General features: G+C 44.9%; 1 protein-coding gene across 1 annotated transcript; it reads right to left on the bottom strand.

Moving 5' to 3' along the window:
• Positions 1–78: 78 nt before the first annotated feature.
• NCF4 (neutrophil cytosolic factor 4) lies at positions 79–27,819 on the bottom strand. The gene is made up of 10 exons (XM_043967222.1): positions 27,564–27,819; positions 22,046–22,130; positions 20,643–20,796; positions 19,503–19,573; positions 13,493–13,620; positions 9,563–9,620; positions 7,962–8,060; positions 6,793–6,926; positions 3,430–3,495; positions 79–2,203 (listed from the first exon to the last, which is right to left on the bottom strand). The coding sequence occupies exons 1-10, from the start codon at positions 27,593–27,595 to the stop codon at positions 2,008–2,010; spliced, it is 1,023 nt and encodes a 340-aa protein (XP_043823157.1). The 5' UTR covers positions 27,596–27,819; the 3' UTR covers positions 79–2,007.

Here is a 27,819-nt window from a genome sequence, read left to right as displayed (position 1 = left end):
TTCACCTTAGTTCTTTCATTTTTCTTTTATTCAAGTTTTCTTATACAAAATTACTAATATGGCAATGTTTTACATAACTGCACATGTAGAATCCATATCTGATTGCTTACTGCCTTGGGGAGGGGGGAGAGGGAGGGAAGGGGGGATACAAATTAGAACTTAAAACTTTAAATAAAAATGTTTGTTATAACAAAATAATTCATCCATTGATGACCAACTTTCTGGCAATGAGCCTCCCTGTCTTAGCAAGGTCACACCTGGGACAAGAGATAGGTTCCATTTGCCAGGTTTGTATTCAAAAGAGTCCACCAGCACTTTTGATCCACTGGCAAGAGCCTCGTAGAGCCAAGCTGAAGCTTCAGAGGAGAGCATCAGTCAAGGCCAGAGGAACTCTACTTGGATAGTTCCAATATGAGCTTTTCCCCCTAAGTTAGAACTGTCCTCCATCAAGCAAACAGGAAAACAATTTGCTCCTTCCCTCTGGAAAACTCACTGATGGATTCTAGAAAATGTTGCGAGAGAGGCAGCAACAAAGCTCTGGCCCATCAATCAATGTACAGAAAGGTCTGAGCCTTGAAAACAGCCCCTGCCCACTGGAAAGCTGCCACCATCTGCCCATGCATCAGCGGTCTCCAGTCTGGCTGAGCCTTGAAGGCCCCAGCAGAGTCAGAGCAGACACCTGCTTTTTTGGGTTTTTTCCCTTTTTTTTGACTAAGGAGCCAGGCTCTGAAAATATGGAAAGAGCCCAGAAATGACCACAGCTCTAACTGGGGACTCAGCAAATTAGAGACAAACTGCTTCAGGGAACAAAAGAGCCCAGGCCTCCCCCACCCCCATCCATCCTGCTGATTCTAACTTCCTTTTGAAAGTGACCTTGGACAAGAGACTCTGAGTCTGTTTCTTTGCCTATGAAGAGGGAAACAATAAAGAGAGCATGGGGCAAGAATTCAGAAGATTGGAGTTCAAACATCTCTGTTCCTTACTCCTTGTGTGATTTCGGGCAAGTCATTGCACTTTGACCTTTTTGTTTTCTGCTATGTAAAGTGCGGGCAATGATGTAGCCAACTTCTGAGCTCCTCTCCAGTCTTGGATCTAAGACCCTATGATCTTTATGGGCCTCAGTTTCCTTATTTGTAAAATGAGGGGGTTGGGCCGGATGGCCAGCAGGGCCCCTTCCAGCTCTAAGTCAATAATCCTATGGTGGCTTCCTCTCTGGACCTCAGTTTCCTCAACTGTTAAATGAGGAGTTTCCACACTCTGCTCTGAAATGTGAACCCTAGTTCTAAAGTGTGGGTTGCTATTACATTTGTACCCCTTCTCTCAGAGGGTGGTGACCTTGTAAAGGCCAGGAACCCTCTGACAACATCCGGATCTACTTGGATAGCTCATTGAACCTAACCCCCTTTTCCCTGCATTTATTTAAAGTCCCTTAGATCAGAGAATAGGATCCATAGGTTGTAGATTTAGAGCTGAAATAGCCCTCAGAGGCCACCTAGTCTAACCCCCTATTTTACAGATGAAGAAACTGAGGCCCAGAAAGGGGAGATGATTTGCACAGAGTCATGCAGGGAGAAAGCATCAGATATAGTACTTGAACCCAAGCTTTATCAGCTCTGATATTCTCTGGTCTAAGGGAAGCAAAAAGGTATATGGATGGAAGTCCCAAGCATCCATCTCTCGGCTCCAATGCTGGGCTTCTTTGGGATGATGCTGCAGACTCTCAGCTGTTTATTTAATTTAATTTATTTATTTATTTTGGTGAAGCTATTGAGGTTAAGTGACTCGCCCAGGGTCACACAGCTAGTAAGTGTCAAGTGTCTGAGGCCAAGTTTGAACTCACGTCCTCCTGAATCCAGGGTTATGCCACCTAGCTGCCCCAGCTGTTTATTTCAATGAGGCTGCGGAAGGTCGGGGGGAGATGGCATGGGAGCAGAGCACCTGGAGCAGGAGGAGCCCTGGCTGGGGAAGGTGCCAGAGGAGGGGATGGTTGGCCTCCTTCCCACCAGCTCAAGGGGCTGTGTTGTACACATGGAGGTCATCCTGCTGTGTGATATGGAGCTTCCAGGGGAAGAGCCGCTTTTGTGAGGGGTGGGCCCAGGCCTGCTTCACCATCAGCTCCACGTCCTGGTCACACAGCAGCCTCACCAGGTCCCCCTGGCTGTCCCGGTAATTCAGAGCAATGTCGCTGCGATGGAACTCTTGCCTGATGGGGAAGAAGCAGGGCAAGGGGCAAGGGCAGGAGGTTTAGGTAGGGCTCCTGACAATGGTCAGAAGAGAAGCATGGGGAAAGCCGTTGGGTTTTGGATCAGAGGACCTGTGTCCAAGCACAAGCTTGGCTCCTCCTGATGATTCCATTTCTAGAGTAAGAGGAGACCTTCTGGGTCATCTAGTTTAATCCATTCATTTCACAGAGCAGGAAACTGAACCCCAGAGGCAAACAGGTTTGCTCAAGTCTACACAGCAAATAGTAGTGCTGGGATTTGAACCCAGGACTTCTGGCTCCAAACCGAGGGATCTTTCCACCATACTATTTTGCTTGGCCAGTCTAATCCCCATTAGATTGTAAGCTCCTTCAGGGGAGGGACTTTTTGTTTCTCTTGTTATCTTCAGTTCTTAGCACAGTATGTGGCACATAATAAATTAATAAATGCGTATTGATAATATTAATATATCTTAGAATAGAATATACTAATATATAATTAACATGTTAATGTATGGCAAATGAACATTAATAAATGTTTATTGATTGATTCTAACTTCATCATTTGATAGATGGAGAAACTGAGGCCCAGAGAATGGGAGAGATTTGTCCATTCTCTATCATAAAAGAAGTCACTGGTGAAGCCAGGATTTGAACCCAGGTCTTCTGACTCCTAGTTCATAACCTTTCTGCTGCACTACCCAGTTGCTTCTCATGAAACATCCGGACCCTAGTACCTCCTTTCTACATAGCCTTCGGCAAATCACTTCATTGACCTCTTGAAGTTTGTTTCCTCACCTCCAAGATTGGGGATCATGGTGCCTGCACAACCTACTTCATGGGATTGAGAGGGAAATGATGTGTACACTTTAAAGGGCTGTGAGAATGTGAATAAGTAGGATTTCCCCCACTGAATCAGCACCATCCCAAACCCTCAGTTGGAGAACAAACAGCCAGCTAGTTGGCATCTAGCCACCACTACACAGGGGTTGACTTCCCTTCTGGACTCAGCTTCTCACCAAATAAGTTTTCCCTGCCCATTACTCGAGAATAGATCTTGAAAAACAGAGGTTCTCCCACCCAAAGAATGCCCAAAGTTGGCATTCTAATTCCTCAAGCCTCAGGACTCTTAATCTGAAGGGCTGGCCTGGGGAGCTGCCTTCTTTCATCTCCCGGACATCAAGTTACTGAGTTGACATTAGAGCATTGCCTTTTAGGGGCCTCCTCACCTCATTAGCTCCATCAAGTCTTTATACAACGGGGTGCTCTTGAGGTCCTCTTCTACAGCAATGTCTCTAAGAAGGTGACACAGAGAAATGAGACTTGTCAGCACAAGCTTGTGAAAGAGGGATGCCCTCCTCCCCTACCCCATTCTACTGAACATGGCAGAGGGGTTGGCAGAACCAAGAATAATTGGGGGGCTTGTATCCATTCTCTGGACACAACATTCCATCCTCTTCCTCCATGACTTTGTACAAACTGTCCCCAATGTCTGCTCACCTCTGCTTCTCGAAACCCTAAGCCTCTCTCAAGGTTCAGTTCAGAGGCCACTTCCTTCACGAGGCCATTCATTCCTGATTCCCTCTGTTGGCCCCACCAAACAAATGTGTAATTATTTTTATATGAGGGGTCTATAGTCACTAATACCCTCTTGATGTCAAGAGAAAATGAAGGTTTCCAATAAATTGGGTGGCTACCCCAAGGCAAGAATATGGAAGGACCTGAACAAGAGTCAAACAAGAAGGGCAGGCAACGGAGGGGTCATCATTGTTGGACAGAACTTCTACCTGGAAAAGACTATCGATCTATGGGAGCTTTTCAGTATCCTGCATTAACTTCTCTGGAAACATGCACTCCTTGCTGTCATCACCCCCACCCAGCACCAATGGATGTAAACTTTTTGGGGGCAGGGACTGGCTCATTTTACTTATTTGCCTGGCAGAGTAAGTATATCAATACACCTATAAAATCAATATTTGTTGATTGTTGGGTGATTAAGTAGCAAAGAAGGAAATTCAGACTTGTGGTCAGAAAAAAAACACCCTCTTAATAAGGTTGTCCAAGAGTTAAGTTGGTTGCTTAGGGAGGTAGTAAGTTCCTTGTCTCTGGAGTTCTTCCATCAGAGGCTAGATTACCATTTATCAGCTTGGTTATAGTGGGGATTCCATTTCAAATTTGAGTTGAACTAGCTGGTTGCTAAAATCTCTTCCAACTCTCAGGTAGGGATTTGGAGTGATGTAGAAATATGGCAGCCACATGTTGTATATAGTACCACTATCTTGATCCCTCCTGGTCTGCTCACCTGGAATCTCACTGATACAATAGAATCACCCTCCTCAATCCAGTATTAATTCAAAGATGATATTTATTTGACAAAGCATGTCACCCAGTCACCCTCAGGTTGAGTTCTAATCTCCATTGGGTACCACAATGATCCTTCCCCCAAAGAATGAGTGGATAATTCAGCATCAGTGGCTAAGTCAGTGGAATGTGATCAAAGACTCATCTATTCAGAACATCAGGAAGGTGGGAGAACAAAAAGACTGGAATTTCTAGGAAGCCAATTGGATTGAGTCAGACCAAGTATTTATTCCATCTGCTACCTACATTATGGCTTCCTAATGTTCAATTCAAAAAGCCTTTATTAAGGAAGACTCTCTAGAGGCATTTATGGTACTGGGGGAAGAGCCCTGGCTCTGGATGTGGGTTCAACTCTTACCTCTGAGATAGGTGGTAAAGTAGAGTACTCTCCCTCCTTCCTTGGAGTTAGGAAGACCTGAGCTCAAATCCTGCCTCAGACATATAAAAGGTATGTGACCCTGGGCAAGTCATTTGACTTGCATCAGCCTCAGTTTCCTTGGCTGTAAAATGAGTTGTCCTAAGGATCACATGAATGAGATAACTAAAATCACTTTGAAAACCTTAATGTGCTCTGTAAATTTGGGTTGTTTTTATTATTCCTACATGTATGATCTTGGGCAAATCACTTAAGTTTTCCCTTCCTCAGTTTCCTCAACTGTAAAACAAGAAAGTTCTGAGGTCCCTTCTGGCTCTAGGACTATGACTCTAGTTTTCTTCAAGGTGTATTTCCAGACCACCTTCCACATGAAGCTTTTCTGACCCCACCCTCTCTGCTGGTGCCTCGCCCTTAAATCACTTTGCATCCAAATGGATCTTTATTTGCCTTGGCATCCTCAGCATCCAGCTCACTGTTCTTTTCCACTGGCAAGATCCTTCCTCCCCACTGCCCCTTCCAGCCCCTCCCTGACATACTGTTGCTGAGCACTGTGATGTCCACTTCCCCTGTCTATTGATAGCATCTTCAGGTCTCTCTCCCTCCCTTCTTGAGAAACTCAGTACCTGCATCCCTGTCCCCCTCTCTAACTCCTCCCCCTGCCCTCATTTTGGGACACTTCAAAATGTAAAATGACCTTCCTTCCAGCATTGTCTTCCACCATCCATCCAAGTCAGCAACCTCCTTGCTTCCCATGACCAACAATGTGATTGGTGCTTAATAAATAATAGCCAATAAAAAATAGCAAGCATTTACTTATAGTTTCAAAGTTCGTAATGCACTTTAATTATGCTATCTCCTATGATCCTGATCACAACCTGTGAGATAGATGCATTATTATTATTATTATTTTTTTTTTTTGCGGGGCAATGGGGGTTAAGTGACTTGCCCAGGGTCACACAGCTAGTAAGTGTCGTGTCTGAGGCCGGATTTGAACTCAGGTACTCCTGAATCCAGGGCCAGTGCTTTATTCACTGTGCCACCTAGCCGCCCCTAGATGCATTATTATTGCCATTTTGCAGATGAGGAAACTAAGGCTGGTTAAGTGACTTGCTCAGGGTCACACAGCTAGTGAATTAGAGACAGAATTTGAACTCAAGTCTTCCTAACACCAAGTTCATTACTTTATCTACTGTTCCTCCTACCAATTACAAAATAAGAAATGCCTATTGATTAAGTGATAGACTGATTGCAAAGCACTCTGCCAGCCAAATTTCCATAGCTTTGAACTATCTGACCAGCAATCTCTTCATCCACTCTGCTTAGCCCCTTAGATAAATGAGTCTGGAAGTAACTCAGAGTATTCTCCCATCTGGAGTCTCATCTTCTCTGTCCCAAGTAAGGATTACTTGGCTATTTCCTTAATTACTGAAGTGAGCTAGCTCTGCCTTGGGCAGGGGGGACAATGACACCAACCTCAGTAGGGCCCATACTTGGAGTTGTGCTTCTAGCAGTGGAGAAAAGAGAGCACAGCATCATCTGCACACTTATTATGCCTTAATCAGCCACAAGTCCCCCTGGGAGTAGGGCTCCTATCTGTGGCCATTGAATACAGCAGAGTTTGTGAGCTCACTTGGGAGTCAAACCCACCAATCTGGCCTTGGCACTACCTTCCAACCTCTGAGTTACCCCATCATGGCTATAGGGGCTGCTCTGGAAGAGCAGAAAAAGCAGGTCGGAACAAAAGCTCTGCATTCGCAGGGCCCAGGTGAGGCGATGGGAGAGGAGGAGACCAACACAAGTGGGAGGTGAGAGCAGGAAGAGAAGGCCATGGACCTCAGCTCCTGAGTCTCGGTACCTGATGGTGCTCACTGTGTCTTCATAATAGTAGCATCGCAGCCAGTTTGTGAGGCCATCATCCTCTTCTGGGAAGTCCTTGATGATCTTCACAAAGGACACTGGGAAGATCCCTGTGGCCCCATGGATAGTGCCCTGGAAAGATGGAAGAGAACATGGGACCTTGAGAGGCAACATAGTGGCCTGGTCAGAGTAGCTGAGCTGAAGCCCTGACTCAGGCACTTAATGGGTGTGCGATCATGGCCAAATCATTTGACCTCCCAGGGGCTCCGTTTTCTCATCTGTAAAATAGGAATGATAAGACATCCCCTACATGTTTGTACCCTCCCCACCTCACGCTGCTGTGCACAACGTGTTTACAAACCTTAAAAAGCTACTAGAAATGGAAGTTGTTGCTCTACCCAATGTTTCTTGTACCAGTTCACTCTTGTTCTTCCCAGTCTAAATCAGGCTTTTTAATTGTCATTCTGGGGGGCAACTAGGTGACACAGTAGATAAAGCACTTGGCCCTAGATTCAAGAAGATCTGAGTTCAAATCTGGCCTCAGACACTTGATACTTACTAGCTGTATGATCCTAAGCAAGTCACTTAACCCTCATTGCCCACACACACACACACACACACACACACACACACACACACACACAAAGGTCGTTGTGGCAAGATGGAGAGAATGATGCATTTAGAGTCATGGGAGCAGAGTACAAAGACAAATGGAACAGTTCCAGCCCTACTGACAGGAAAGAACATGTTCATGTTTAAATGAATACAAAATATAAACAAAGTTCTCCTTTCTGAGGCCTCTTATCATAATCCAATCTCTCTCCCGTATAACGATCCTTCAGATCTTTGAAGATAACCAGTCAATCAGCAAGTGTTTATTGGTTGCCCTACAGCTACAATGACCAAGAATGGAGCCATCACTGTTCCCAAGCAATTACAGCAATGTCAGTCAGTCAGTCAGTCAGTCAGTCAATAACCAAGGCCCCTCAAGTCTCTCAAGGTATCCTCCTAGACTGTGATTTTCAGTCACTTCAGCATCCCCACTCATTACTTTGGGTTTTTTTTTTCTGTTTTTGTTTTTTGTTTTGGGGTGGGTTTTTTTAGCACTCATTACTTTCTTACTTTTCCTTAGTTCACCCTCAAGTAGTCACCACAAGGTCATTTTACCTCCAGCCAATCCTTGTTGACTCGGCTCAACAGGAAGATCATGTCTTTGGCCTTGAATGTCAGCTCCAGTTTGCTGTTTCCAGTAAAATCGAACAGAGCCTGAGAAGACATAAAATTATGGGATTAACATGCAAAGATATATTCAGAAATCTCTACAATCCCTGGGAAAGTGGGGGTAGAGACATATTCTGAAGAAAATATAAATTTCATGAAATAAAAAAATAGCTAATTCTGGGAAAGTGATTTAAGGGGCTTAGTTATTGAACTTGGATTCAACATGGTGTAAATAAGAATCCATTCCTTGAAAATCTGATTTTTACCAGTCTGTAAGACAACGCTAAGGAATAAGAATTAGTCTGGTGACCTTGAAGCTTAGTATTCTGAAGAGGTAGCAACGATGCTGGCAAACTACATGGCTCTGCTGTAATAAACAGACATTGTGGCATAGTGGAATGTGGACTGAACCTGGATAAATGAGTTCAAATCCTGCCTTGACCACCCATGAGTTGTGAGCCTGGTCTAGTCTCATGGTCACTCTAAACCTCAGTTTCCCCATTTGTGAAATAAGAAGGTTGACCTAGGTGATCTCAGCCCTAGAGCAATGATGCTACATGTTATCTGCCCAACTGGGGTCATGCCCTTGTAGCTGACACCCGAATGAATGAAAAAGTACGTATTAGGCATTTGCTTAATAAATTTAACAGTTGTCTAAGGGTTTTGTTGTTGTTCAGTCATGTCCAACTCTTTGTGACCCCATTTGGGGTTTTCTTGGCAAAGATACTGGAGTATGCCATTTCATTATCCAGCTCATTTCACAAATGAGGAAACCAAGGTAAACGGAGTTAAGTTGACTTACCCAGGGTCACACAGTTAGAGTCTGAGGCCAGATTTAAACTCAGGTCTTCCTGACTTCAGGCCTGGTGATCCATCCACTGAGTCACCTGTATTTATGTATGTTGTCTCAATTGATCCTTCCCACAGCAGTACCTGGCATAGTTGACTATAAGCTTATAGGTCTAGAGATGGAAAGGACATCCATCAGAGGCCATCTAGTTCATACTCCCTCATTTTACAGAGGAAGAAACAGGTTTAGGACCATTGAACCTCAGGTACCATGTAGTCCAGCCCCTTTGTTTGACAGTAAAGCAGTTTGCTGAACAGAGAGGACCGGATAAGTTACTGCAGGCAAAATGTTTCACACACCTTAAATGGCCACTGAAATGTCAGCTATGATGAATGACAAGTCTGTGAGGTAGGCCCCTGTTTTACAAATGACTCAGCTGAGGCTCTGGAGAATGAGTGACTTGCTTCCCATCATGCTGCACACTGCTCACCAGTGTCAGAGGCAGATTTCAGACTCATCTTCCTTGACTCCCAATTCAGTTCTTCTCACCATATTATGCAGCCTTACAATACATAACCCCCCAACCCCCACACTAACACATCCACACTCTCATATGTAGAACCCAGCATAGTACCAGAGGATAGGAGGTGCCAGTAACAAATGTCCTTAGATGGACAGATTGGCCAAGAAGTCACTCTCCATGGTGGAGGTGAGAAGCCTCATTGGGAAAGGGATGAAGGCCAGGAGAAACACGTACCTCAGCACATGGGGTACCCAGACGGTCAAAACCAGGAGCCTGAGAGGAGATGTTCTTGCTGCAAAGAGAGAAGAGGGGCTCTACACACACTTTCTTTTCTCAAGGTCTATAGTAGGGAAAAATTCACAGGGCTCCTGCTCCCCCAAGGAGATGTTTCCTATGGTCTTCTTTGAGTGGGAACTCCTCAAGGGCAGAGACTGTCTTTTGTTTAGCTTGGTTTTGTTTTCCTGACCCTTAGCATGGGGCTCCCTGCTTAATAAATGATTATGGACTGATTGACAAAAAAGCCAAGTTGGATTCACTTTCTTCCGTGAAACCTGGAGAGGAAACAGAAGCTGGAGAATGGGTGACTGGCCTCTCTCTCATGATTTAAGGACAAGTCCCAGGCAAAATGTGATGGAAATACCATTTATCATTGGCCAAAAAACCCCTCCCTAGAGTTGGCTGGATTCAGAGCTGGAAAGGACCCTAAATGTAGACATCACACTTTAGGGAAGAGATTGGAGAATGGGAATCCACCTGGAAGAGGGCAGGCAGGATGGTGAGAGGACTGGTTCACTTTTGTCTTTGGATACCCAGTGCTTAGCCCAGTGAATGGGGCATAGTGAGGGCTTCATAAATGCTTATTGATTGACATATATGCATGTGCATGTGTGTATATTCATATGTACACACATCTATGTACATGTGTATACACCTGTGTGTACGTGTGTATGTTGTATGTGCCTTGTGTGCTTACATGTGTACATGCAATCCTCTGTCTTAGAATATAAGCTCCTTGAGGACAGGTAGCATTTCAGTTTTGTGCCTAACACAGTGCCTGGCATGCAGTCGTTGTTTACTTAATGCTTGCTGATTGAGAGATTGATTTGAGACCACGTCATATAAAGACTGCGTGGAGGGATGGGAGATTTTTAACCTGGAGAAGAGAAGACTGCAGGGGTACATGATAGACAACTGCCTTTACTTGTTGAAGCGATGTCACTGTGAAAAGGAATTAAATGTATTTTGTTGGGTGCAAGATGACTCAGGGGATAGAGTACTGGGCCTGGAATAAGGAAGACCTGAGTTCAAATCTAGCTTCAGACACTTACTAGCTGCATAACCCTGGGCTAGCCATTTTTCTGCCTCACTGTCCCACTCTGTAAAATGGTGGTAATAATAGCACCTACTTCCCAGGCTTGTTGTGAGGATCAAAGGAGATCATTGTAAAGGACTTAGCACAGTGCCTGGCATACAGTAGGTGCTTAATAAATGCATGCTGCTTTTTCCACAGGGTAGATCAAGGAGCAATGGGTGGAGAGAATGAAGAGGAAGATTAAAGCTTAAGATCTCCAAGCAGAGCTGTCCAAAAGAGGAATGGGTGGCCTGGGGAGATTCATAGGAAATTAGGATTTAGAACTGAGGGGGACTTTGGAGATTGCCCATTCCAATCCCTCCACTTTACAGGTGAGAAAACTGAGGACCAGAGAGGGTTTGTGATTTTCCCAAAGCCACACAGGTAGTAAGTAACAGAGCCAGACTCTAACCAATGTCCTCATGCTCCGATTGCAGGAATCTCCATGGCTCACATGGATCCTGGAGGGCAGGGTTTCTCTTCTGGTGCTGCACTCACCCTGAAATTACTGCAGCAGAAATCCTCTTAGAGACCTCCAGAGATCCAGAACTGCTACCAGTGTGATGCTAGGAAAGTCTCTGGGCCTCTCTGCGCCCCAGTTTTCCCTCTGCAACATGAGGGGATGGGACTAGATCATTCCCAAGGTCTCCTCCTGTTCTAAATCACATGTTGCTAAGGACCTCCTGAGGCAGGCCATTCCACTCTTAGATAAGCACAAATCATGAGGAAGGTCTATTTTATTGATTCAATTCAATTCAATTCAATTCAATTCAATTCAATTCAATTTAATTCTATTCTATTCTATTCTATTCTATTCTATTCTATTCTATTCTATTCTATTCTATTCTATTCTATTCTATTCTATTCTGTTCTGTTCTGTTCTGTTCTATTTCGTTCTATTCCGTTCTGTTCCGTTCTGTTCTGTTCTGTTCTGTTCTGTTCTGTTCTGTTCTGTTCTGTTCTGTTCTGTTCTGTTCTGTTCTGTTCTATTCTGCCTTCAGTCAAGACTAAATCTGTCTCTGCAACTTCCCCTCAGTTCTCTCTGGGGTCAAACAGCAGAAGCTTAATGTCCCTTCCAAGTGACGTCTTTCACATGATTCAGGAACTCTTGCCACATGTCCCTCAAACATTCTCTTCTCCAGACTATATATTCCCATTTCCCTCAGCCACCCCTCGCATGGCATCATTTTCAGTTCCCCTCCCAATCTCTGTCACGCTTTTCTGAATTTGTGCCTGGTCATGAGTTTCCTTCCCAAAATCTGGTTCCCAGGATTGAACACCCTAATCCAGATGTTTCCTGGCTGAGGTAGAGGACAGCAATGTGATCCTACTCCCTCCTTCTGGACCCAATGCTTCCATTAATTACTCCATGCTAAGGCACTAGAGGCTACCACAATATAGTGTGGCCCACAGACCCCTGGAGGTCTCTAAGACCTTTACAGGATGTTCTCATGGTGAAAACTAGTTTTATACTACTACCAAGACCAAGTCATTTGCTTATGAAAATGTATTTTTTTCCTCTTACAAGTATGTATTTGTGTGAGGACAGATTTTCTTCATATACTTCAACCATAGATCAAATGCAGAGGCAGATATGAGAATCTAGCTGTCTTATATAGTTAGATATTAAAGAGACTTACAAAAAGATGTAAAACAATGTCACTAATACTGCTTTTTTGTTTTAGAAAATATAGTTATTTTCATTTAAAATGTTGTTAACTTGTAATAGGTCTACCATTACTATTTTTAAATGAATCAATAAATGTCTTAAAATTTTATCATTTTAGGGGCAGCTAGATGGCGCAGTGGATAGAGCACCGGCCCTGGAGTCAGGAGTACCTGAGTTCAAATCCGGCCTCAGACACTTAACACTTACTAGCTGTGTGACCCTGGGCAAGTCACTTAACCCCAATTGCCTCACTAAAAAACAAAAAACAAAAAAAAATTATCATTTTAAATTTCTAATAGAGTAGATCAATATATTAATATAATCAAAGTAGATCAACAGATAGAACTCATATCAACAAAAGCTCTTTGAAGTCCTCAATAAATTTTAAGTGAAAGAGTCCTGATATTAAAAAAAAAAAGTTTGAGAACAACTAGTGGAAAAATGACCAACCTCCAAGTCAGAAAGACATCAATCAAAGCCTCCCTTTGGTGGCTATGTGATTCTGGACAAGTGCCTTAACTTCTCAGGTAACTCCCACTTCCAGGTAACTCCTTAAGACTATAAATTAGAAATAAATTGCTGCTTTGCATCAGTGAGGCAGCTTTGGGGCACAATGGATTGAGCCTTCTTAATCAGGAGTTAAAAAGACCTCAGATACAAGCTGTGTGACTCCGGGCAAGTCACTCATTATGTATGTCTTGGTTTTCTCATCTCTAAAATAGAAATGATAATAATATCTGTCTCCCAGGATTTTGTGAAGATAAAATGAGACAATATCTTCAAGTGCTTTGCAAACCTTAAATAGCTAAATAATATCTATTATTATCATTATTTCCACACTGTGTCCTCCCCATAGCATAAAACAAGACCAAGACCTTTCCCAAAAGGGAGGTGGTGTAAATGGGGCTGACCTCGCCTTGTCCCACCCATAGAATTAGTGACATCATTGGTCCTCTTCTGGAACAAAGGACCAACAACAAGAGGCAAGGCTCAGCTAGGGGCCTGATGGTATAACAGGAGTCTTCTGGAGACAGACTGACCCCATAGAGTGATTCTAATGCTGCCAATGAGGGTCTTTTTTACCCCATTCATAGACCCGGTCCAGATAGAAGGGGCTAGAAGCTAGGCGGGCTTTGCCACTCACACTCTTCGGGTCCGAGGCCGGAGCCGTCTCAATGCCTGGGGGATCTGCTCAGAATCATAGGAAGTCTGGTAGAAAAAGATCCGGACATCTTCATCCATCAGTACCCAAGGAGGCAGGCTGAGAAGTTTCTGTTTGGAAAAAGAGGGGATGTTATAGGAGACACAGAGAAATCAGCTTGAGATGTCTCCATTGTCCTCACCCCTTCTTCCCCTAATGAAGAAGGTGCATCGCTAATACACTGGATGGCAGACAATATAGGAAAAGAACGTGCCTGCTTTGAAAGCAAGGAGGAAATGACACTAGGGACACACGGGGTCTATATTTGCACTTTTTTTAGATTGATCATGTATATTTATCATAATGGTTTTGTTTTTCCTTTCTTTTTTTCTAATAAGGGCTGAGAAGGATGCTTGTTAATTGAAAAAATATATATATTTTTAAAAAGAACATTAATCTAGAGTGTTTTGCCCAATTCTAGGCAGAATCAGGTTCTAAACGGGTCTCTGATCAGTGGAATAAGGAGCAGACAAAGGGCCACAAGAATCTTAAAGGGCCTAGAAACCAAAATAAAAGAATTTGGAAGGAACCTCAAATTCTGATTTACCTGGAAAAGAGCATCTCCCCTAACCCAGCCCAGCTCTTCTTCAAACTGAGGCCTTCCACAAGCATTCCTTGCTAGGTGGCTCAGTGGATAGAGTCTCAGGAGTCGGGAAGGCTTCCTTCAGACACTTATTAGCTGTGTGATCCTGGGCAAGTCACTTCACCCTGTTTGCCTCATCTGTCGAATGAGCTAGAGAAGGAAATGGCAAACCAGTCCTGCATTCTTTCCACTGTACTCCACAGTGATACCCAGAGAAATCAAGTGATCGGCCCAAGCTCAAACAGGTCATGCAACTCAAAATGCAAGGAAGCTGCTTATATAAGCTTTAAACCTTTGGTACCCAGAGTTCCAAGCTATACTATTTGGATTCTGTCCATTTTAATTACAAGGAGTATTTCCCAGCTTTAGGTAGATTTGCTTGGTATTTGCTGTTATTACAGTGCCCCCTGCTGGAGCAGAAAAGCCATCACTTTTGAAGCTCACACTCCCTCCTTGGGGACCTGGACAACAGCTAACAGCTCCTAAACCCCATGCCCGTAGAAGGTCAGGGCTGGAATCATTGGGTCCCAATGGGTTAAGAGTTTGGAAGGGTATAGCAGAGTGACGAGAGGGTAGTAAGGTGGAAATGTCATTCGATTTGGATTCAGAGGACCTGACTCAGAAACTTACTATATGCCTCCCTAGTCCTCAGTTCCCTCCTCTGTAGAACCTCTATGGTTCTTTCAGTCTTTAAATTTGTAACCCTTCGATCTATGAGAGAGGGTGGGAGAGAGACAGACAGACAGACAGACAGACAGACAGAAAGAGAGAAAGAGACAGAGAGAGACAGAGAGACACAGAGAGAAAGACTGAGAGAGACAGAGAGAGAGGGAGAGAGAGAGACAGAGAGAGAGGGAGAGAGAGACAGAGAGAGAAGGAGAGACAGAGAGAGAGGGAGAGAGAGACAGAGAGAGAAGGAGAGACAGAGAGAGATTCTGGGTTGTCATCCCAGCTGACTGCTATGAATGACTTTTCTTTTCTTTTCTTTTTTTGGTGAGGCAATTGGGGTTAAGTGACTTGCCCAGGGTCACACAGCTAGTAAGTGTTAAGTGTCTGAGGCCGCATTTGAACTCAGGTCCTCCTGACTCCAGGGCCGGTGCTCTATCCACTGCGCCACCTGGCTGCCCCTATGAATGACTTTTGATGCCCTCCCTCTCCTGATTATCTCCTGTTTCTCTTGCCTACATCTTGTCTGCATATAGTTGCTGGAATGTTGTCTAAGCCATTAGACTAGGAACTTCTTGGGACCAGGGATTGTATTTCTGTCTTTCTTTGTATCCACATCATTTAACACAATGTCTGGCACACAGTAGGTGCTGCAGATGACTGGTTTCAATTGACTAATCAAGGGGCTTTGGGCAAATGTCCTCTCCTCTTATCTAGGACCCTAGATCCAAACCCAGAAAGGACCTTAGAGGTCAGCGAGTACGGCCCTCTCATTTTACAGATGAGGTCGAGAGAAGTGGCATGACTTCAAGGACTCGACCTCACATCCTCTGCCCCCCCCCCCAATTTTCCTTGGTAGGGAGGCATCCCCATCCTCTGTTCATTTTCAGACCTGAAAGAGCAGCTGGAGCAGGGACTGGCACCCAACCAATATTTGGGAGGTGACTGGAAATAGACAAATGATCAAACACTGGGCGGCAGGTGGTTATTTCTGGTACTAATTGTATGGAGTCAGAAATAGACGATTCTTGTCCCCACCATTACCAGGGGAGAAAACTGAAGGTGATAGAGGAAGGCCTGGTCCCATCTGCCTCTCCAGCCAGAGAATTATGGGCTTGGGGATTTGAGCGAATCATCAGGAAACACTCTCCTCATTATGGCAGTGAGGGGATGGGAGAGGGCCTGTCTCCCTCAGGTTTAAGGTTGATCAGAGTCTCTTTGGATCTCGCGGCGGGTTCCTTTCTTTTTCATTATTTCCACAAGCGTCAAACTGTGCTAATCATCATGACCCTGGGACATGAAACCAGAAAATCACATCTATGTCAGAAAGGATGATGGGCTTATTAAAAGGAATTTTTACTTAATACTCTGAAGATTGGTGATTTGGGGGATGAAGACACCCCTCCGCTGGCTTTGATCACAGCTTGCCTGACACCAGGTGGTTGGTGTCTGAGACTTATCGAGGCCTAGCTCATGACGAGTCTCTGAATTTAACTGAACTAGACCTGAGACAACAGATAGAGTCAAGCTCTGGGCTGTTATGAAGACAGAAACATGGTACCATGGAAACAACGTCAAGGGGGGTACCAGAAGACCTGGGTTTGGGACATTTACTACCCAAGGGATTTGGGCCCTCCCTCTACTCATCTATATAAAATGAGGGAGATGGACCACAGGGCCCCTGATAGATCTAAGATCGCTTTAGGACCTTGGGCAAGTTGCCCTCTCAGCCTCGGTTTCCTTATCTATAAAATGATGCAGATGGACGACATGGTGGATAAGATTCCTTCCAGATCTAGAACGATGATTCTATGTGTGACCTTGGACAACTTCCGTGGGCCTCAGTTTCCCCACAAAATGAGAGCCTTATACTAGACAGTCCCTGAGGTCCCTTCGGGCTCCAAATGTAGGGTTCTCCTCTGATCCCTCATTGCAGAATGGCCTGATACCCCACCCCCCACTCTGAATTACATTCTCCTTCATGGTCAAAACTCCTCATAATCATTCATGAGATCCATATGAAGAGTTGGAAAGGGCCTTGAATTTCTTTTCTCTTCTCTGGACACCTTCAGGTCGCCTTCAAAGATGGCAGTTTATCCTCTACTTTCCCTGTGTCATTTTTGTCTAGGAGAGGACCCCAAAGAGTCTTCTCCTCTACCCCCCACAACCTTGAGTGTGTGTGGCTGATTGACTCCCAGACATTTCTCATTATGGCCTTACACCAATAAGTCCTTCACACTTGGGCTGAAAGGAGAACCGAGTAATATCATGTCAAATACAGTTTAAAATGAAATTCATTTAAAAAAACCACATCGTACTATATGTGTTTGTCCTGAGATTGACATGAAGAGAACTTCTCCTTTAAATTTCTTTTTCCAGACTTCCTGATTTCTATAGCCATCCTCGAAGGCTCCCAAGTTCACCACCAGAAAGTCCTCTCAGACTCTGCCCTCTCCCTCACCCCTGAAGCACCTCATCAGCTGCCAAGGGCTGTCAGTCCTCATAATGATAACAATAAGAGGGAGAGAGCCTAGCACTTTAGAGCTGGCAGAGTATTTGACATGATATTTCAGTTTATCCTCACAACAACCTGGTGAGATCAAATCACCCTATTTTACAGATAGGGAAACTAAGGCTGAGTCACCCATAGTCACACAGCTGGTGAGTGTCTGAGGAAAAATCTGAACTCCAGTCTTTCTGCCTTGAAATCTATTCAGGGGGCAGCTAGGTGGCCCCAGTCCTGGAGTCAGGAAGACCTGAGTTCAAATCTGGCTTCAGATGCTTACTAGCTGTGTGACCCTGGGTAAGTCACTTAACCCCAATTGCCTCTAAAACCAAAAAGAAAAAAAAGCAATCTACTCAGCCACCTAAATGACTAGGTCTAGCACAATATCTCTCCTGTCCTGAAGAGAATTCATTCATACAGTCACCATCCTTCTAGCCTACATTGGTTTCCATGCCTTAAGTCTTTCTCTAGCTCCAATTCATCTTCTAAAAGGTTGTCAAAGTGACTTCCCTAAAGTGTAGGTCTGATCATGTCACTGTTCTCTTCAAGAATCTTGAGTGGCTCCCTATGGACTCTAAGATTCAATGTGAATGTCCTGGTGGTTCAGTGGCTAGAGTTTGGGACTTGAAGTCAAGAATCCTGCCTCAGGGGGGCAGCTAGGTGGTACAGTGGCTAAAGGACCAGCCCTGGATTCAGGAGGACCTGAGTTCAGATCTAGCCCCAGACATTTGACACTTACTAGCTATGTGACCTTGGGCAAGTCACTTAACCCTCACTGCCCCACACAAAAAGAAGAATCCTGCCTCAGACACTTACTAGCTTTGTGACCATGGAACCACTATCCACCTCAGTTTCCTTTTCTGTAAAATGGGTCTAATAATAGCACCTGCCTTGGAGGGTAGTTGCCAACAAGTAAAGCCCTTTGCAAACCTTAGCATGCTCTTCAAATTGGAGCTATTGTGATGGTTGCTACAGTTATTTAAAGCCCCTCCTACCGGACCTCGGGATATCTTTCCAGGATTACTTCCTGTTACTCCCCCTCATATACTCTTTGCACACTAGTCCACCTGGCTTTTGTGTGCAGTTTCATAACCTCAAAATCTCCCACCTCTGGGCCACTGCTCAGACTCTCCCCCATACCTATTATGCTCTCCCTTTTTCCTTCTCCCATTAGAATTCTCAGTCTCATTCAAGACTCCATCCAGGTGCCACCTCCTACAGGCAGCCCCTGCTGCTCCCTCTAGTTATAAGTACTTCCTCCCAGATTCATTCACTACAAGCCGGCCACTGTGCCAAATGCTTTACAGTCTCATCAGATCCTCACGGCACCCATGGGACATAGGTGCTATTATTCTTCCCATTTTACAAAGTAGGAAACTAAGGTTAAGTCACTTGCCTAGGGTCACACAGGCTGGATTTGAACTCGGGTCTTCCTGACTCCAGGTCCAGCCTCTAGCCTCTTAGACACTCAGCTGCCTCAGAGCAGGCATCAAACATGAAAACATTCTCCCCTAACTCACCTTAATCCCAATGTCTTTTCTCTGTTAATCGCTTCCATTCATTTAGCTACCTTTTTAAGCTACCTTTTCAGGGGGTGGAGGGGGGCAATGGGGGTTAAGTGACTTGCCCAGGGTCACACAGCTAGTAAGTGTCAAGTGTCTGAGGCTGGATTTGAACTCAGGTCCTCCTGAATCCAGGGCTGGTGCTTTATCCACTGTACTACCTAGCTGCTCCTCCATTCATTTAGTATATAACTTACATCGTGTGTATATATATATATATATATATATCTGTTTATGGGTTGTGTCTCCTATTAGATTGTAAGCTCCTTGAGGGCAGGCACTGTCTTTTGCCTCTTTTTGTAACCCCAGCCCTCAGCACAGTGCTTGGCATCTATTAAATGCTTCATAAATAGTTACTGAATTGAAAAAATAGATGAAAGCATTACCTCTGTACTCCCTCAGAGCAATGCAGATGAGCCTTCTTGATACAAAAGAGCAAGATAACGTGGGTAATCCTATGCTCTTCAACTGCATTGCTTGAGATTCAACACAAAGGGGTCACTGAGGGGTTCTGGGACAAACAGGTCCTAAGATCTAAAACAGAAGCTCCTTCATTCCTGTGCCCAGGGGAGAGGCGAGCAGCCCCAGGCCTGATGGGGGTCTGCATCAGCCCCTTGGGGCACTGCTCAGAAGTACCTTCATATAATAGTTGAGGGCTGGGATCCTGCTCTCAGCGATTTCCTGCTTCACACCAACATAAACCTTAGCTGGAGGAGAGAGCAATAATTAGCATGTCAGAAGTTGTCCTAGACCACAAGGTCAAAGAAGAGAATACTTGAATACTTCAGAACTCTAATCAATCAGTGATCAATGTCAGCTCCAGATTTATGGATGAGGATGGTTCCTGCCTCTCAGTGGAGAGGTGGTGGACTACAGGTGAGGAACAGGACATACATTATTGGGCAGGGCCAATATGTGTCTGACTCTACTCATTTTAAAGCCAGAGAAACCAAGGCCCAAACAAGGGAAGTGATTTGCCCAGGGTTGCAGAGTAGATCATCATGGAAACAGAATTCTAGAATCTCACATTTAGAAAGAGTCTGAGAGGCTACCTAGTCCCTGAGAAGTGGGTATCAGCCTCTGCTGAAGACTTCCAAGGAGGGGGAATTCATTACTTCCCGAGGCAGCCCATTCTACTTTGGGGTACCATCCTCTGAAAGTAGTCATTTAGGGTCTTACTTGAATACTTACAGTGATTGGGGATCTCACTATCTCCCAAAACAACCTGGGTAATGCTCTAATCATTAGGGAGGATTTCTTTGCTGAAACTTGACATCCTCCCGTTTCACGGCTCCCTTCCCCCCAGCTCTGCCCTTAAGAGCCAAACAGTTCACATCTAATGCCATCCCACATGAGAGTCCTGGATAGAGGTAGAACTCGAACCCGGGTCCCCAGATTTCCAGTCTAGCATTCTCTCTGATCTACTACAACAGTAATGCTCTGGGGGCCAGAAGAACAGTCTAAAGGATAAGACTACCCCGCTCAAGGGAATCACAGAGTCACTCCTGAGAGGGTTCTGTGGTGTCACCAAACCCTTATATTAGCCTAAAAAGACCCGGGGGGGGGGGGAAGGGGAAGTGTGGCAGCTAGGGAACGAAGGGATGAAGTCACTATTTAAGGGTAGGTCAGGAGCACTCAATAGCCTACCTGGCAGGGTAGGGAGGGTGCAGGCAAGGGGGGTGGAGCCTACCTGGCAGGGTTGGGAGCGTGCAGGCAAAGGGGGCGGAGCCTACCTGGCAGGGTAGGGAGGGTGCAGGTGAAGGGGGCGGAGCCTACCTGGCAGGGTTGGGAGCGTGCAAGCAAAGGGGGCCGTCTTGCTCTCGGGCCCAAACCTCTCCTCCAGTTTGGTCTGTAGGGCATAGAATTGGCGGTATCGGCGGTAAATGAGGTACTTGGCTCCCCCTTTTGTCTTGACCTCAATGACAAACACCTGAGGAGGGACAAAGGTTCAGACACTGGTTGAGAGGCCATGGGAGATGCAGCCAAGAAGAGATAGAGGAGGAGGTCTGAAGATCATAGACATGGGACTGTAAGAGAACTCAGAAGAAACTAGGTCAATCTCTTCATTTTAAAAATGGAGACCCAGAGAGGTTAAGCAATTTGCCCAAGGTCACACAGGAAGTGAGACAGACTCCAAATTCATTGTTCTTTCTCTTGTCCCAGGCTCTCATTTGAATGGCTAAATTCTGTGATTCTATGGGTGGCCGGGGTGTAAAAGCCACACAACCAAATTGTCCTTCTGAGTGTTCCTTATGTGCAATACATAATTTCCCATCCCCATACCTTTGTACAGGCTTCCCTCCCTCCCATGTCTGGAATGCCCTTCCCCCTCAACCCCATTTTTTAGAATCACTCATTTCCTGTGATCAAGCACCCCCTTTTAAATGAGACTTTTCCTATGTCACTCCCCCAACTCTGAGTGCCTTTCCCCCATCAAATCATCTTATATTTGTATATTTCTTCTGAATATACTTATGCACGTGTCTCCTTTGTTAGATTGAGGACATCTAGTGTCTCTTTAGTTTTCGTATGTTTAGTGCTGAGCACAGTGCTTGCTGACTGATCAACTTCTATCTTTCCCCATAAACCTACCACTGCATCTGAAATCCTCTGGGAGTTCGGACCCTGAAGGTCTGAGGCACTTATGGTTTAAGGCATAGAAATGCCTTCTAAAATGTGGATCTGCCAGCCATGGGCTATGTGCAGTGCTGCTGGATTTAGTCAGGGACCCTGGATATGAATTTGAATTCTGCCCTTCACTGTGTGACATCGGACAAATTGTTGCCCCTCTCTGAGAATCAGTTTCCTCGTCTGTAAAATAAGAGGCTGCCCCTGTCCTTAATATCTCCTAATCTATGATTCCCAGGGAGAGGATTTGTGAAGCATTTTCAGCCACTAACGTCTTAGCTTTCTTTGGTTGCTGGATCTGATGAGCTTCATTCATCTCCAAGATGCTGAGGGGCTGGGGAAGGAAGGGCCCTGGAAGGGTCAGTTGTGTTTGAGTTGGCATCATTGGCAAATGGAAGGAATTTCTGTGCCCCCTGTCCTGACCAAGCCTGATAGAGGCAGACAGGAGGGCTTTGGAGGACCATGGGCTTCATCACTAACCCAGCGGCCGACTCCCTTCCCCCCACCTCCCTGCCCCGCCTAGAGCAATGGTGGGAGGGGGTGTCTCTTACAAAGTGGCTGGTGAAACCCGTCTTCTCTTCGACGTCAGCGATGTTGGCCGATACTGGCACGTCATCGGGGAGCTGCTCAAAGTCACTGGGGAAGCAAAGGGAAAAGGTGAGTATGAAGAAGAGGACAGAGAGTCTCAGAGAACCTGACTGGGGGTCAGAAATATCCAGGGACTCGCATGCATTCAAGAAGCATTTTCTGGGCACCTACTGTGTGTAGATGCTTCGAGAGAGACAAGGATAAAGAAGAAAATGGATGCCCCAGGGAGCTTACAGCCAAACAGGCAGATAAAAGAGGTGCATAAGACTAGCTGTAATATGAGCCAGAGGAGGTGTGTGTATGATGCTCACCTGGATCTAGATTTTACAGAATTGTGGACCATCAGAACTGGGAGAGCTCTTCTAACAGAGAATGTTAGAACAGGGAAGGTCAGAGCTGGGAGACGAGTTGGAAGATGAAATGTCACAAATGGAAGGGACATTAGAGATCGTCTAATCCAACCCCCTCCATTTACAGATCCTGAGGTCCAGAAAGGTCACGTTGAGGTTAATTGAATATCCTGGTTAAGAATGTCATTGCATTAGTAATAATTCTCTGACTCAATTCCACTGAACTTAATTGACTCTTCTTTCCTTCTGATTGAGGAGGCCTTTCAGGATCCCAAAGAGCCTGGCCATTGTCCTTTAAAGTTCATTGCGTGGGGCTGAGATTTCAGGCCACACAGGCTTTGGCGTTGCTCTGCTTCTGGATGAAGGGGGATCCCCTGGAACACTTCATCTTATGGTCTTCTCCCAAGTAGAAGAGCCTTGGTTTGACTCTGCTCTGGCACGCACTGACTGTGCAACCCTGAAGGAGGGAGGCTCTGAACCTCAGTGTCCACCTCTGTGAAATGGGGATGATACCCACACTACCTGCCTCACAGGGTGTTCATCAACTCCACAGTTTTTAGTATGAATTTAACATATTCGAAGCACTGGGGATAAGGAGACAGGAACAAAACCGATCCTGTCCCCAAGGGGCTTAACTTCTACCGAGGGGCTCTGGTCCTTAAACAGCTAAGTGTAATACAAAGTATGCAGGGAAGAGGGGAAAGTAAGGATTCAACAAAATGTTCTAGGATTACTGGAGGAGAGATTGAACAGTAGCAACTGGGAATCAAAGAAGGCAAAATGGAGGAGGAGACATCTAAGCCAAGACTCAAAGGAAACATGGGGGCAAAGAGGTGGGGGTGAGGAGAGAGGGCACTCCAGGCACACGGCTGTGCAAAGACATGGAAGAGAGACATGAAATGCCAGGTTTGGGGAGCAATAAGATGAACAATTTGAATGAAAGGAAAAACGTGTGAATGGGAGGGACATGAAAAAAGTGCCAATGTAAGTGGGAACCAATGCAAAGAGGCCCTGAAAAAGTAGGGTGACCATGAAGAAAGCACTTTGAGAAATTTTCAAATGCTTACAGAAATGTGAAATGAGGAGAAGGAGGAAGGGAAGAGGGGGAGGGGAGGAAGAAGAGAAGAAAGGGAGGAGGAGGAAGAGGCAGAGGAAGAAGAGGAGGAAAAAAGGAGGAGGGGACAGGGAGGAAAGGAGGAGGAAGAAGAGTAGGAGGAAAGGATGAGGAAGAGGATAAGGAAAGGAGGGGGAAAGGGAGAGGGAGGAGGAGGGGAGGAAGAGGAGGAGGAAGAGTGGGGAGGAGAAGAAGGAAGAAGAGGAAGAGAAGGAAGATTCTTTGGTCTACATCTCTGCCTTCATTGGTGAAGGGGAGTCTCTCTTACTGAGGGAAATCCCTCTACCAAGGTAGGTAAGCTCCTGTTGTGCAACTTTTGGTCCTTGAGAGTTGCCTGGGACTCTGAGAAGTCCAGTGACTTGCCCAGAGTCCTAAAACCAGAGATCTAGGCTTAGAACAGATGCTGGAGTCCATCAGATCTAACCTGCTCATTTTACATTTAAGGAAACTCAAAGATGAAGTGACTTGCCCAGGGTCACATTGATAGTATGTGTCAGAGATGGAACTAGAACCCATGTCTTCCTCAGCCCAGGACAAACTCTCTATCAACCCCACTGCTTTTCCTCATGGAGTTAACTGATTATGGAGATGGGGTGGCAAGGGTGAGCTAGACGACATCTGAGCTCCCTGCTAGTTTGATTCCACAAAATTCAGAGTGGTTAAACAACTTGCCTGAGGTCACCCAGCTGATCAGAGTCAGCTCCATCCCCAAGTTACTCCTCCCCTGGAGGATTACTAAATTGAGAGACAGGTCTAGCCTCCCACAAGAACAAAGTGGTTCAGGGGCAGCTAGGTAGATGAGTGGTTCTGGATTCAGGAGGACCTGAGTTCAAATTTGATCTCAGACACTTGACACTTACTAGCTGTGTGACCCCCTGGGCAAGTCACTTAACCTTCATTGCCCTGCAAAAAAAAAAAAAAAAAAAAGTGGTATTTTGACCCATACATCACCCAGGTCACCCAAGAGGAAAAAGAGGTTCACTTCTTCTTTGAGAAAGCATAAGTCATGCTTCTTTGACCTAATGAACTTTTATTCCCAAAGCAAGCAAGCACGCATGCATGCATGTGAATCTGCTCCCTTAGGACAACACTCAGCATTCCAGTAACTTTCCTCATCAGAATATCCCTCCCTGGTTGCCATTTCCCTTTATGTTTTTTCTCTTAGTAGAATAAGCTCCCTGAGGGCAAGAACTGTCCTGTTTTTTGTATTTGTATATCCAGTCATGAGCACAGTGCTCAGGACATAGGAAGCACTTCATAAATCCATGTGTTCATTTATTCAAATATGTTTTTTCCAGTCCAGCAAGAGTACTGGACTCCTAGAATTGTGTCCTGGAAGGGTCCTTAGAGGGTACTTCCTCATTGGACAGATCAAGAGGTGGAGGTCCAGAGAGTGGCAGTGACTTGGCCAAAGTCACACAGGCAGGAAGTCACGAGACCATGACCTGCTCATTACCTAGGGACCTTTCTACACCCGACAAGTCAGAAGGGGGAAGGGCCTTGAAAGGAGGGCTGCTCTCAAAGACCAATGAATGTGGTTTCTCCAAAGATCAGTGTTTTTCTCCAAGGAGCTAGCTCAGAGTTGGGGACATGGAACCCACTGTAATATCACCCTTGCTGTCCTAGGTCATGGGATCATAGATTCAGAGTGGAAGGGACTACAGAATTATATAATCTTTTTGCAGGTGAGGAAATTGAGGCCCAGGGAAGTGAAATGTTTTGCCCCAAGAGTCACATAAGTAGCAGGGGCAGAGGAAATATTCAAACCCAGGTTCTTTGACTCTGAATCTCAGTCTCAGTTTTCTCATCTGTAAAATGGGGGAAAACAAAATCCCATCTTCACAGCATGGGTGTAATGTTCAAATGAAATAATGCATACAACATGCTTTACAGTCTTCCAGTCAAGATAACCAGTTGAACAGGAGACAGACCATTCAGCTTTCGCATGCCCAGTCTAGCAAAATTCTGAAGTCCAGACCAGACAAGCATGAAGGAACCCAATAAGAAACTACAGTGACTGATTTCATCTGAGGGCAAAGGAAAGAGAGAATCTTCTCCTAAAAAAAAGCCCAGAAGAAAAATTTCCAAGAATGTTAGAGCAAAATTCCAGAGTTCCCATGTCAAGGAAAAAAATATTTTAAGTATCCAGAAAAAAGGCACTTCAAGAACCAATGGGGGGGCAGCTAGATGGCGCAGTGGTTAAAGCACTGGCCCTGGATTCAGGAGTACCTGAGTTCAAATCTGGCCTCAGACACTTGACACTTACTAGCTGTGTGACCCTGGGCAAGTCACTTAACCCCCATTGCCTGGAAAAAAAAAAAAAAGAACCAATGAGCTAGTCAGGATCACACAAGATGTGGCAGCTTCTGCTAAAAATCAAAAGAGATCTTGAAATACGGTATTCTAAATGACAAAAGATATAGGCTTAAAACCAAGAATAATAAATGGCCTACCTTGCAAAGTTGAGTATAATTCTCTAAGAGGGGAAGGGAACAGAGGAATTTGAAGTATTTCTGATGAAAAGATGAGAGCTGATGAGGAATTTTACAATTCAAACATAAGAGTCCAGAGAAACCAAGAAAGGTAGATTTATCTGAGCCACTTGGAAAGAGCAATATTGTAATGTAGTACTAACATTCTAATAGGAGAAAGAGAAACAGGTGTCCTTTCAGAATCATAATGTCTTTAAAGGTTATTGAGGGAAAACAGAAATCCTGGGAAGATCGAATAGGTTCTGTTCTAAAGGTTTGAAGGGGTGAGGGAAGAGATCAGAATCAAAGCAATGAGCAAACATGTTTCCAGAAGACTTTCTGTAAACCATATTACCCACTTCCTGACAGAAAGAGGATGGACACAAGGAGCAGGGGTACACTTTTTGACATGGCCACCATGTGGATTCACTTTGCTTGACTATGCATACTAATTACAAGTGCTTTTTCTTTCTCTGAGTTTTTAATTCGGAAGGAAAGGGAAGGTTAACAATTCTGACTTTTTTTTTTAAATAGGGCCAATGGAAGATTTTTTTAAGTACACAGAAGAGAACAGAAGGAAGTTTTAAAAAAAACAGCTAACAGCACAGTTTCAGGAGTAACATATAGAATTTAGACCTTTTTTTTAAAGCAAGCTTTAAGAAATGAAGAGTCACCATTTCATATGAAATTACTTTTTTGAGTTCTGCTGACTATATGGGAATAATATTTTTGTTGTATCAGTTCAAAGTATAAATAAATTAATTTAAATAACATATTTTTGCAAACCTTAGAGTATTAAATGCTAACTATTATTATTAAATATAATTAATTCCCAAAGTTGTCCAATGGATTTCAGATAGAAATGTTCATGGAACAAGCCTCCATCCTGCTATTATTCCAGTACATCTAATAGTCTGCCTTCCATTGTGCCTGTGGACCAAATGGATATTTTTTTTCTGTTGTTTTTGCCTCATCACCTTGTTCAATGACATTGAGACTCTTTGCTAAGAGTCCTGAGAGAATCACTATGTTTAATGTTCTTCAACCAGTGGCACGAGCCAATACATTATCATCACTAGTATTACCACCCATTATCACCACCTTACCAGACTGTTAGGAAGACAGTGTTTTGGAAGCCTTAAAACTGTTATAGACTATCCTTTAAATCCGAGGGTCTAGCTCAGGACTGGGCACCTTGCATTGGACTTGGACCCCGAAGACCTGAGTCTGCTTCTTATTGGCCAGGTGACCATGAACAGGTCACTTTCTGCTCTAAGACTCAGTTTCCTCAAACAAGAAGACCAGACTACTGATCTCCACTTCTAACTTTCTGTGACCAGGAGGCAGTTTCTATCTTTAAAGAAAACTTACCAGAATCTTGCCTTCACCAGATGGGCTCTGACTCAATCTGTTCTTCCCTAGCTCTGCTATCAGTTCCCCTACCAGAGTGACAGGAAGCTCACCACACAGACCTTCAGGGGATGGAGGGGGACTCCCACCCAAAGGACAAGGTCAGAGGCTATACTACAGGTCCTTGTCCACTCACCTCTCCTCTCGAAGCTGTCTGGGCACAGACATGGCTTTGGATGGTCAGGGGAATGAAGATAGAGGCCAATGAGACCTGGGTGACCCAGGCTTTCAGCTGGAGCCCGACCTCTCACTTCCCTCTGCTTTGCCTTCTGGGTCTGTGTAGGCTCTGGGTTTCCCCCTGGCCCCTTAGTTCTGTCTGGGAATCCCCAGGGTATCCAGAGCCTGAAGAAATCCAGGAAAGTCCTCCTGATCAACCCCACGTTGCATCCAGG

This window comes from Dromiciops gliroides, chromosome 5 (assembly GCF_019393635.1).
Source record: "Dromiciops gliroides isolate mDroGli1 chromosome 5, mDroGli1.pri, whole genome shotgun sequence".
Lineage (NCBI taxonomy): Eukaryota > Metazoa > Chordata > Mammalia > Microbiotheria > Microbiotheriidae > Dromiciops > Dromiciops gliroides.
Note: the sequence above shows the minus strand (reverse complement) of the source record. Positions and strands in the feature narration are given on the sequence as shown.